The sequence below is a fragment of the Seriola lalandi genome, unplaced genomic scaffold (genome assembly GCF_002814215.2).
Source record: "Seriola lalandi dorsalis isolate HSWRI2012SDOR001 ecotype SW California unplaced genomic scaffold, Sedor1 jcf7180002054271, whole genome shotgun sequence".
Classification (NCBI taxonomy): domain Eukaryota; kingdom Metazoa; phylum Chordata; class Actinopteri; order Carangiformes; family Carangidae; genus Seriola; species Seriola lalandi.
Genome location: NW_019524824.1, coordinates 432,406 through 445,216, shown reverse-complemented (window position 1 = coordinate 445,216; position 12,811 = coordinate 432,406). Strand labels below are relative to the sequence as shown.

Here is a 12,811-nt window from a genome sequence, read left to right as displayed (position 1 = left end):
AGTGGAATGAGATGATTTTTCCTAATTTAAATCTACTTAATAAGACAAGTCCCAGAACTCTGATCGTTAATTAAACCTCTCTCTGTCACTGGGAGTAGAAAATGCACTTGTGTGATGAGTGTGATTAAAACTTTTCACATTTTTAAACTGCTTGTACTTCTTCATGCATATTTCCCTTCAAAGATGACCAATGGCTAGTTGTTCAATGGCTAAAGCAGAATAAACATCAGCCATAAAAAGTGTCAAACATTGTGTTTGATATGATGAAATCTTAAGGCTTACAAATTGAAGGGGCTAATCATCAGCAACCCTCCAGAGGTCACATGTCACAACCTACAGATTTTCTTATAAACAGCGTTAATATCAGCCCCTCACCTGATTCTGAAGCACTGCTGCTGAATCTCCCAGCTCCCTCAGATGGCTGATTAGGGTTTGAAGCTCTTTCACGTTTTGTGTGCCAATCATACGTCCTGCTGTTCCATCACTACGCCTCCTAGATGAGTCTGTCACCTTCAGAGAGAGAGAGAGAGAGAGAGAGAGAGAGAAAGAGAGAGGGTCACATATCCAGAAAAGCAGACAAAGAGAGAAAAAAACACAGAAAGAAAAGTCGGAGACACACATAACTCTTATCAAGCCCTGCAGGAGTCCCCATAACACCAAAGAGACAACAAAGTGCCTTCTGCTCAAAGAAGGTGATAATCAAGAATAGCGAGAACACCAATTTTTCTTTTCTTTTTTGTATTTGAAAAGTGATAATCAAGCACTTCAGCTCTCACGATGAAGGCCCTACCTCAGAGGGAGGAAGCAGCCAGCTCTCCTCCAGAGCCAGCAGCCGACTGTGAAGCCGATCCCACTTCTTCTGAGCAGAGTCCTCCTCCACATCAGCCTCAGCAGGAGGCAACCTGCAGGGAGAGAAAAGGCTGAAAATTAACACTTCATTTCACTTCATCTTTCTTTCTTTCTTACTTTCTTTCTTACTTTCTTTCTTACTTTCTTTCTTTTTTTAAATTGCATAAATCCATTGACTTATATGTCACTCTTGTATGTAAATATGTTGCACATATACACTCACTAAGCATTTTATTAGGGACACCTGTAAAACAGGCTTGAAATACAGTAAAATAAAATAAAACTTAAAAACCACTTGTATATTGTCATATACCACGGTGACAGCTGGCTGTGGTCCTCTGACTCCTGGCTGTGAAGTCGAGCTCTGCTGCCCTGCCGGGCGATGGCCTGAGTCAGTCCTCTCTGTTCAGTCAGCTCCTGCTCCAGCTCCTGCAAAACAAACAGCAATAACAAGGTATAAAATGAGAAAGCTTACAAATACCAACATGAGTTTCATGATGCATTGAACTGAGTTACTGGTTTGAATTCCAGAGCAACAAATCTGGATATTAAAAGTGAAAAAGAGACGCAAACTACTTTCACCTGAATATCAATAAAAATAAATGTATTGGTTTTGTGTCCCATGACAATCTCAAAGCTTAAAATAGGTCAAAACTGTCTAATTTCAGACATTTAAATATAAATATCACATGCTGATGCTGACTGTCATATAACAATATTGGCATGTCACAACAAGTCGAACTCTACACCTCCAGTACCTTCTGCTGCTGCAGGCTGCTCTGTCTGAGGAGTTTGTTTCTTGGCGAGGAGAAGATCTCCTGAACGCTGCTGCTGCGCTTCATCTTAGACTCAAGGTGGCGCTCCGCCTGAGGTTCTGACTTCTGAGGAGAAAGACAAAAAGAAGAGACATGAAAAAGGTTTATCTTTGTCATCATCAGAAGTGTAGTTACCTTCTTCACTAGATTAAAACCAGTGATAGTAAAGCATAAAGCATTTAAAGTAGTTGATGAAACTGATACTGAACAGTGTCAGTCAAGAACTTGATGAACACCCTGAAGACATGGTGCGGTCATTTTGTTAATAGGTTAAAAAGACTTGAAAGACTTGGATCATGACTTTAAAATGTGCCTGTGAAGATTCACAAAGGTCTTACAAACAGTTCTGCTTAGCACTTGTGGGTATGAGACTAAACAGACCTGCCTCCATGCTGAGCGGGAAAGTCCTAACGAGGTGCCGGTGTGAGCCTCTAACGGTTTATTTGCAAACCTGTTAATAATTATCAGGAAGTGACTTTGCCACATGTGCACCTGTCTGCTCTGCTGTCACCTGCCTCAACAAAGAGACAGAATAACAGCTTAATGAATCAAGCAGAGCAGAGGAATTTGATTTTGCGCTTTGTGGGAACGATGATTTAGTTAATTGTTTTACTAACCTGACTTTGAATATTTCTATTTCCACCATATTGTTTCAGACGTTTCAGCATGAAGCTGCATAAGATAACGTCACATATCCATATCCCAGAAAATATAAGACGTGTGGGAATCATTTAAAGTGTTAGTACTGAGAAAGTGATGAAAATAAACCAAATACAAGTAAAACTAAACATCTCAAATACACCAAGCTGTTGTATTGATTGTACGTACCTGTTCCTGTGGCTCTTTGTGTGTGACCATCCTCTCCTCTCCCTGTCTGTCCTGCAGCAGCTGCTGGAAGGAGACCAGGTTGGCCTTAAGGAGCTCCAGTTTGGAGGAGAGTATCTCAGCCGCCTCCTGCTGGGATCCCACAGCTCCCAGTTCATCCTCCTGCTGCAGGTCAGCAACCTGGCCGGGCGACGAGAGGCTCGCCACCTTCTGCTCAATCTCCAGGAACATCTCCTGCAAACCAACACACACATGTTGAATCATTTATAGTTTAAACTACAACTCCCAAGAACAAGAACTGGAGAGCAGATATGTGCAGTATTTGTTTGCACAGAAAAAATACAGTTACTATAAAATTACATGACATGTACACAAAGATAGCTACATGTATACAATACACAAATATATACAAAGGCAAGATAAATGAAATACCTGAAACAAAAACAACTCAACTTTTACATCCAGCAACCAACTCCTTTCAACACTTTCCCTCAGGATCTAACTCCGTTCAGTGATAACGCTCCACGCTTTCACTTCAACTGACTCGATCTCCTTTCAGGGTTACAGTTCAACTCTCACTCTTTTCAGTTAAGATAACTTTCAGCTCCTGATAAAATACATTTTAGTCCAAGATATTTCAAATGTCTTAGCTGCATTTTTTTAGTAAAAGAAGATGATGTATTTTTTTTTTAAAACCCATTTTGAATTCTTTTAATTGTTTTTATTTTATTTTATTTTTATTTTTTTTAATTTTTATATTGGATCCCTGTGGCAAAGCTTTTTTCTCTGCTGTACATGGCTGAGGGATCTGGGTCTCTATCCTGATGCAATAAGCCAATCATAATCATAGTTGCCCTTGGACGCTTTTGTTCACCTGTTTTGCTCACCAGACACACCCCTGTATACATTTTGTTTTTATTTTTGTTTTTGGACTCACCTTGACAATCTCATTTCCTGCTCTCTTTTTGTCACTATTGTCTCAAAAACAACATCTGAAATAGATTTAGATTATGAGGTCAGCTGTGAACAAAGCATCACAAAGATTCATATATGATGTTAAAGTTGGATGTGGGCCACGGAGATGGAGTCTCTTCAGTGAGTTTCAATAGGAGAAAAGATATCATCAGTTGCTGTTTGTTTGCACACAAAGCTTCATTCAAATGTGACGTGTGACTGTGGGACGTGTTCAACCTCTGAAACTTTAATGGAGGCTCGAGTTACATTCACAGGGTCAACAGGGAGTGAATCCTGGGAGGAAAATACCTTCTTAAGCTTTGAATAAAGACATAAAGTTGAAGCCTGTGAGGGCATGACTGTTGACTGAAGATTATTATACCACAGAGTGAGTCATGGAGATCATCAAACACAAAATCTCTATAGAGGCAAAGATCTTTCAGTTAGGTTTTACTAGTATAACAGTAAGAGCAAATGTCTACAACGGCACTAAACCTTTAGGAACATTTTTGAAGTTCTTGAACTTTGCATGAGTTTTTCCTTTTTTTTAAGAGTTTGTACTTTCATGTTAGTTGTTGTTAGATGTTGTTGCCATGCCAACATTTCAGGAACTCAGGAACTTTTACACATTTTCTAGGAGAGTTTTAGAGTTTACACTGCAAGTAATAATTCAACTGGAATATTGAAAATCCACAAAATGTACAATACGCTGCGTTTTCATAATTTTAATGCTCTAAAGGGAATTCTGTCTACCTCTGATATGATGGGTTTCTACCTGAATATAGTATTCTTGACTGTAAATTCACATAATGGCTAAGGCTGAATATAATTATAAAAACTACTAAGTGAATATTTAATTTCGTTTCATTTCATTTTTTGTTTTAGAGAACTGGGAAGATTTTTAAACTACAACACTTGACTTGTTGATTTCTTATCTTCGCCAGTTTTGCAAACACCAGCAGCTGGCATTTAGTGTTTGTTAAACTGTGAACTCTACAGCTTGTTTGTTTTCTGAGACGACGGCTGCAACGTTGTGACAATGAGCACGGAGAGAACAAGTGATATTTGACATGACATAATATCACATAGTTCACAAAGAGTGAGACAACCACAGTGGATTTGAAAAAAAAAGTAGAAATGTTGCTGATGTTTGAATAAAGCTGTTTTGGGTTAATGTTAACGAGTCCTTCTTTCACTTTCCCCACCTGGCCTGGTTTGAATGGACGGTCTTTCATTCACAGGCGGACTTAAGGCAAACTTCAGGGGTAATAAAATCAGAGCAGGTGACAGTAAATGAACTCACAACCTCACCGAGATTCACCTGAGAACATTCTGACCCGAGAACAATAATACAAAACAGTATTCAGCATTCAATAAGAAGATACATAAGATATCATATTTTAAATGATCTTTTAAACATATTCTGAAAATAGTTACTTATGTCTGCCTCTCATTATGCAGCTCAAAAGTCTTTTGTTTCCTTCTTTATGAACTTCCCATACTATAACTGCAGTAATTAATGATAGTTGTTTTTCACTAATAAAAGTGTAATCAATGTATTATCTAAGAATTACATGAGGTCCGACCCACAGAGCAGCAACAGGAGTTCTGATTGGCCAGATGTTACATGTTGGCGGCAGATCTGATTGGGGTCAGAACTCAACAGATCTGGAGCACAGTGAAAGTCACTGAATGATTCTGAGTGTTTTTTTTTGTTTGAGTGTCTCTGTGTGCATCTCTGATACTGTTCCACAGCACAAACCACTGTGGATTCAGGAAGCACAAACACCAGGTATAAAAATGTCACTGGTGTTTACAGCCATAAGTGGTGACACTGTCAGCGTTATTGTGTTATCAGTATTGAGATAGTAAAAGCAGACAGACAGGTTAGTACCTATGACTTAAATCTATAACATCCAGCTGCTGGAGGAAGCCGGTAGACAAACAGTCTGTGTCACTATAACATGCAAACCAAAACACAACTGACTGAGCACTCCTCGCTGATGAACTTTGAGTCCTTCCTGCGCATGAAAAGTTCTTACATCATACATGAGACTCAATCAAACTGACACAGGAGGGAAATTTGAATCTGAGCTGATTGTAGTTTCTTAAGTTTGTCGATGTTGAAAGATCTGAAATAAGCAGAATGGATTTGGAAATGACTCATGAGTCATATTTCGCTCTTGAAACTAGTTTGTGCAACTTAAAATGTCTGTAAAGTCACATGACCTGACCAGTGCCCTATGACTGTTGTTATTATTAGATGCTTATTGCACAGAGACGGAGGAGAAGTGAGCTGATAACCTCAGACTGAAAAACTAGTTTAACTTCTCAGTTCTTAAAGCTGTTACTTATGTTACTGTCATTTAAAACCAGTTTAAAGCTGAATGTACTGTTTATCACAGAGGGATGAGACACACGCAACAAGATAATGTTGACTGGCAAAAAAAAAAAAAGTCCAGGAGCCAGTGAGCTAAAGGATTGTTTCCTAGAAAGAGCTTCCTGACATTGTAGTTTTACATCAGCAAACATAGTAAATATAAAAACTTGTAATAGTTTCAAAGGGAATATTTATTCTTGATTAACTACTACAAGCAGCAGCACAGAAAAAACTGATTTGGTGATTTCTGGGTCAAAAGAAATTTACATATGCACCTTAAAATTAAATTAACTTCCGTCGTTTCTACAGCAATTTTGAATGTTTTTGCATATTTGAATATCCATTAGATTCACAGAGTGGTAGCTAAGCTTCCTGAGGGAAAATGTAAAACAATGATGAAAAACACTGATAAAAGAAATAAAAACACATCTTGTTTCAGTGAGAGGCAGAATATTCCAAACTGGGACCTGCTTTATCTAAAAGCTGTTAAAACAACAGTTATAAGTAACTTAAATGTCTAAAAATGTTTAATTTTCATCCATATTTAACTCAGATTTATCTAAGATATCTAAGCATTATCTAAACTGGAAATCCTGAGTGTGGCTTGGTCCCCTGGTGGGTGTGGCTTACCTGGCAGGTGAGGAGCTGCTGCTCCACACTGTCCTGCATGGTGGATGAACTGGCAGCTGTGGCGGCTACGAGGCTCCTCTGGGCTTTCTGCAGCCACAGCTCCAGCTGGCTGACCCTCTCCAGGCAGACATGGAGGACACCTTCACTGGGGCAGGGTCCAGGCTGGAACCCGGCCGGCTGAGGCTCCTCTGGTGCCTGGGACACAAACACAACACACCTGGCTGAGCCTTCCTGCTCCAGGATCATAAGTAGAGAGGGGACAAGGGGGAGTGAGGCTGAAAATTGAACTAGGTCTGAGCAAACAGTAGCTACCTGAACAGGTTGTAGCTCTGAGACTGATCTAAACAAATAATCATGAGATGTAACTCTACTTCTCACACTGACACTTCTAGTACCGTTCCCCTGCCTGCTTCTCTCTTTCTCTTTCTCACAGTCTCTCTCCTCTTTCTTTCCCTGTCTGCTCCACCCACCTGTGGCACAAACCACTTCCTGGAGCGGTGGCCAGGCTCCTGTGACGGCGACTCTTTATCACAGGAAGAGCGAGAGAGACCGACAGAGAAGGAACAGAGGCCTCAGGCTACAGGGGTGGAGCTGACACAGAGGGCCGGGTGAGCTGAGCAAGCACTAAACACAGAGTACTCCCCTACTTCCTCATGAAACTGTTGTTGCAGTTTGTAGCAGTCACTCATCTGACAGCTTATCAAATGAGTGACAGCTCTCAGAAAAGTTTTAGTTTTCATTGACTCTTCTTTAGACTTTTTTAACCACTGCTTTCCTGTGCATTTTCATTGAAAAGTCCATAACTCACAGTCAATCAAACAGCTGTGTTTCTTACATGGCTGAATGCTCTGCATACAGCTGCCAAAAAAACACTAAGTATTTAATGCAGCCAGAACAGGAGGTGAACACCAAGAGTCAACAAACCTGCTTTAAAGGTCAGGATCACCTGACTCAACCATTCACCAGGCTTCAATGACAGTCAGTCTAATGTGAATGTAAGGAGCCTTCTGTTTGTAAGGGAATATTTTTGATAAAAGCTTATGTCAAATTAGTAACATGCCCAGTCATTACATTTATTTCAAACTGTGGATACATATTTTTACCATTAAATTATGTAAATTGTGCCTTTAAATCGATCGTTTGTGCTTTTGAGAGACTAAATCAGCCCTCTCCCTTCTGTTACAAAAAAGGGCGGCAAAATGACAAAAGCAGGTGTTTAAGAGCCAAAACCTTAATTAAAGGTCCCATATTATATGAGGGTAGATGTCCATGTGCTCTTTTATAATAAAGCAGGTCTAGGTTCTATATTAATACTGTGAAAGTATCAAAGCACTCAGTCCACAGAGAAATGCACACAGCCTGTATTAAGACACTGAGCCTTTAAACGAGCCGTCAGGACTTCCTGAACTTTGTGATGTCACAACAAAGCAGTCACCGCCCTCAGCCATGCCCCAAGCCTCGCCCACCCGGACCCACCATCCAATCTGAAATGTTCACCTGAAATCTGCTATAGTTTAATTCGGTCACTCAGAGAACAGTCAGACCTGTTGTAACTAGAGCTCCAGAGAGAAGCCAGAGAGAGAAGATGTAAAACTACATTGAGATACCATAAAACATATATTCTTATGGAAGAAACACCGGAAAAGTTAAGTAAATTTACAGCAAATTATTAAGAGTAGATATGTAACCAAACTTAGGCAACAAAAATTAGCATCTCAAGCTAATTAAATATTTAAGGTATAGTTTCCAAATTGTGCTCCCCATGCAATCTCCCAGGCTCTATATGAATGTAAATTCACACATGTAAATGCATAATGCAATAAAAAATCCATTTCAGGTAAATGCAAATGAAACCAATACAAAATTCAATGGAGTGTCAGTTAACTCAAAAATGGTGCAACCTGCTCAATTCAAATATAAAATTCATCAACAGGTAGATGGTTATTTTGGGAAAGAACAATAGTTTTGTCAACTCCGTGGGTTGTGTGCAACCAGGCCCCACCTCTGCATCCACTCCTGCACTGTTAGAGGGTTAGGGAGGAGGACAGTGTTCTTGTTTGTGTATCATGCTGAAATCAGGGTAGTGAGTATGAATTTCATGTTTGTTTTTTTTTGTTTTTTTAACTTACCGAGGCTGTTGCAGGATGCAGGCCCTCAGTGTGGTCCTGATGCTGGGGTGTGAATGTGGAAGTGAGGGAGACTTGAGGCTCTGAGGCCTCTGCTCGCTCTGCTGATGTTACACTGATTTGTGAAGGTGTGTGTGCTTCGAGACTTTGAGACGTCTCCACTGACCACATACCACTGTCCACCTCACTGCTGTCTGATCTTACAGTTCTAAAGTCTTTGGTTTCCTCACAACGTGTGCATGACTGCTTTGTGAGTGTATTTTGGGCAGTTATGAGTGAGTCCTGTGAAGGTGTGTGTCTGCTCTGTGCATATACTGTGTCTGTCTTCAGCCCCTCTGGGTGGCTGTCATCCCCCCTCCATGCAAGCCCCATCTGACCCTGCATGAGCTCCTGACACAGAAAAAGAGAGACGGAGGAGTAGATCACTGTTGTGGGTTTATTTGTATTTGTGCTCTTGTTTGGATATGTAGACAGAATGGAAAGACAAAAGTGGAACAAAGTACAAGTACAGAACATGCCATATAATGTAAGACATCTCAGTGTTGTTGCTTTCAGGTGAAAACCTTGTATCTCCAAAAATGGCAGCTTCTTAGGTGAAGTTACTTTTCTTAGATAAATATTGAATTTCTTTAAAAAAAAAAAAAAACTTTGCATAAGAGCAAGTAACATAATTATCTTATTGTTTAAGTAAAATTAAGTGATACTAAATTAAAATGAAATTTGGAGGTTTTCACCTGCTAACAGCATGTGTTAATCAGTAATTATGTCAAACCAGTGCATTTTCATGGCCAACAATCATCTGAAAAAGGTTGTTTTCTTCAGTATAAAAGCTGTACTGTATATAGTTAAAGTAATGATGCTGATTCATAACAAAGGGGGAATCTTTCTCCACACACTCCTGCTGCCAGGCAGTGACTGAGCAATCAATCAAAGTAATAATTACTCAGTTAATCGATCAACTCTGTAAACAACAATTTATTATTATGTTCAGCTTATGGAAAAACAAATGGCAGATGCATATAAGCAAGCGAACAGGAGTTTATTCTAACAGAATTGCTCTGCATTTGCTGGCAAATGAGAACAGACAGTAAATGAAAAGGTCAACAATCAGGAACTATTTTAAATCACCATTCCCTATATGATACATTATAAAACATGGTTCACAAAATATGTCTATGAGTACACTTTGTTTCTGCCTTTTATAAAAACATCAACCCATCAGAATTAAGGTTCATGCAAAAGCTTATTACAGACTGTTAAAACCATCCACCACACATGCTAAATACGATCAGTCTGCTTTCATTGTTTGGTAAAATAGTAACCATCACCCCATCAACCACTTCTCTCTTAATTGCAAATAATGTGCTGTGTAATCTCGAACCACATCTCAGTGGTCTTCACTTGTCACTGAATTGGCAGAATTACTCTGTGGATGGGTGGAGCTCAATAATCCTTCATGTAAACACACAGGTAGACTTAGAAAAATACATCTTTGGCACACATTAGATTTAATTTAATGACTTAATCGTATCCTCTATTTCAGTTTCAATAATGCAGTAACACCGATAATGATTCCAAATTTACGATGTAAACAAAACATCCACAGCTTTGAACTGTGGAGGCCTATATCTGGAATTCTCTGCCATGTAAATGCACTGAGGATTCAAAGTGAGACATTTCTCAAAGTAATCTAGAAGAGTTCTAGGCTTGGTGCTAGATTATGTCAGGTGTTCTAGTCTTGGTTCAAGAAGAATGAATGTTCTGAGCTACTTTCTAGAGGAAAGTTCTGTAGAAAAAACAGATTGTAGAAAAGGTCAGAAGTGAGTTCCAGGTCTCGTTCTAGAACATTTTAGAAGCCTTGAAATTCGGGCCTGATTCTAGAAGAGTTCTAAGAGTTTCTAAGGTTTGATGTAGAGCTGGGAGATCTAGAATAGATCCTGGAAGTGATTTGTGTTCTAGGTTTGGGTCTAGAAAAAGTGAGGAGTTTTGAGGTTTGGTTGCAGAGAAAAGAATGGTTCGAGAAAAGTCAAGAGCGTTACAGCTGGCTTAAAAGGCATGCAGCTCTTGACTGGGGAAATAGATTTTGGTTAAGAAGAATCTGGGTAGACGAATTTGAGTATCAATGTTTGAAAATAGAAACCTTGAAATCTAGAATTCCACAGGACATTGGATGTTTTATGGTGAAATCTAGAAGAGGTTGGTAGATCTACAAAAGGTTGTAGAAGAACTTGATGTTCAAGGTTTGGCTCAAGAAGACATGAGGAGTCATCAGGTTTGGCTGCATAAAAAAAGGAAGAAGAGTATAGAGCTCTAGATCGGGGTGTTGACTGTGAGAGTTAGGAGTTCTTGTGCTAAAAAATTCTACAAGAAGCCTAGAAATCTAGGCTTGATTCTAGAAGACACCAGGAGCTCAAAAGTTGGGAGACTTTATATCAGTAGTAGAAAAAAAAGGTTTTTTTGGTAAAAGCCTTGGTTCTAGCGTAATTTGAGAGCTTACAGTTAGTTCAAACAAGAGACAGAGCTCTAGATTTGGTAATAGAAGTTCTTTAAGATGGGACTAGAACAGTAGGAGCTCCAGGATTCATTCTAGAAGATTCAAGAGGGAGCCTTGAAATCTAGACTTGATACTAGAAGATATTTATGACTGGATTTAGAAGAAGGTTGTATAAGACACTGGTGTCTAGGCTCGGTTCTAGAAGGAATGGCAGGTCTGATTTGGGTTCTAGAGAACACTGTGAGTTCTAAAGTACGTTCTAGAAGAGACTGGAAGCTCAATGATTGTTTTCAGAAAACAATTGTAGAAAAAGGTGTGGAATCTAGGCTTGTTCCGAGGAGGGTTTGGAGATTTTGCACATAAATCTAGACGTAGTTCTTGTTTTAGACTAAGAAGAAGTGAAAAGTTCTAGTAAAACAAGTTCTAGATCTAGGACACTACACATTTCTGTTGGGGCCCAGAGTCAGATTTGGAAACTTTTAGGGTCGAGGCTGTGTTTACCATGCTCTCAGGCAGGGCCTGAGTTCTGACTGTGCCCAGGGGTTCTGATAAAGCTTCAGATGAACTTGCTTCTGTGGTGTCAGTGGGGCCCTCAACATCCTGAAACATGAGCAGGGTTAGAAGATCAGTCAGGTCAGTCAGTTAAAACACTGATCATTTAGTCTAAAGGTTTACCACAGGATAAGGAGACACACAGTTATTGATACACTCTGTTAAGGAATTTGAGGAAGTTACGTAATGTTAAAGACGTCTTTTTGTTATGTTGTCTTATATAACACCTGCTGTGTTGCAAATAATTAAATAGCTTTTTTTGGCAGTTTTCATTCATTCTTATTAAAGGGTTTTCCAAGAATATAGACATTGGCATCAATAATTTACATGTAACATGTATTGGCTCACTGTTTTAAGTTAAGTAAACTCATGCATGAGTTCAAATTCCTAAATAATACATCTTTTAATTAATCTCAATTATCGGTTTTGATGTACCTTTGTATCTTATTGTCTGTTGTTTACATGGTGTCAGACAAAACTCGTTTGTTCCTTCTAAAATGTAAATCTTTAAAAATGGGTTCAAAATATATACTTTTGGTTTCCTATCAAGCATCTATGTCAGCAACAATGGAGCTCTATGTAAGAGATGTAGAGAGATATATCAGGCTTTGAATACACAGGCAATATTTTTGTTAGTACAAATATTAATTAATTCATTGATTTTGGTGTTTGTATTGGATTTGCTGACAATATGGAAAAATATTGAATATCACCAGACTTATCTCATAAATAAAGCTAATAATTAATCATTTCAGTTATTTCAGTGAGAGCAAATGATGAGGTTTGACAGTGCTGAGAGTGGCGTTACCTGTCTATCTTCTCCAGTCTGCTCAGTGCTTTGTCCAGTGGCAGCTTCAGTCTCCTCTGAGGCAATGGCCACAGGTTCCTGACACCAACAATGACATATATTGTAAAAGTCTACATAAACAACCAGATGAAAATGTTTAATGGCTGAAAGAGAAAACACTCAGAACAGGATTCATTCATCTACAGTGCGGTCACACAAATTACAAACCCTGTTCAATACTGCCCTCTAGAGGGAGAACGAAATCCAGAATACGGGTGTGAAGTGAGGTTTAAAAAGAAAAGAAAAATGGATACTTTAGTGCCTGAAGAGATGTATTAAGGATCAGGAAAGGATTTGATATGATAAGTAGGGAAATGGTAGTAGAGGTGAGGAAGGTGA

At 39.1% G+C, this 12,811-nt stretch overlaps 1 protein-coding gene across 1 annotated transcript in view; it reads right to left on the bottom strand.

The window, feature by feature from the left end:
• The window catches only part of syne2b (spectrin repeat containing, nuclear envelope 2b), a 134,701-nt gene that overhangs the window by 47,769 nt on the left and 74,121 nt on the right, over nucleotides 1-12,811 (bottom strand). Inside the window, exons 78-86 of the mRNA XM_087173693.1 lie at nucleotides 12,434-12,511; nucleotides 11,575-11,673; nucleotides 8,583-8,969; nucleotides 6,454-6,648; nucleotides 2,493-2,723; nucleotides 1,608-1,730; nucleotides 1,163-1,278; nucleotides 791-902; nucleotides 376-510 (exon numbers count right to left, since the gene is read on the bottom strand). Of these exons, the coding sequence (XP_087029819.1) occupies nucleotides 376-510; nucleotides 791-902; nucleotides 1,163-1,278; nucleotides 1,608-1,730; nucleotides 2,493-2,723; nucleotides 6,454-6,648; nucleotides 8,583-8,969; nucleotides 11,575-11,673; nucleotides 12,434-12,511 (1,476 nt within the window). The remainder of the gene's footprint in view (nucleotides 1-375; nucleotides 511-790; nucleotides 903-1,162; nucleotides 1,279-1,607; nucleotides 1,731-2,492; nucleotides 2,724-6,453; nucleotides 6,649-8,582; nucleotides 8,970-11,574; nucleotides 11,674-12,433; nucleotides 12,512-12,811) is intronic.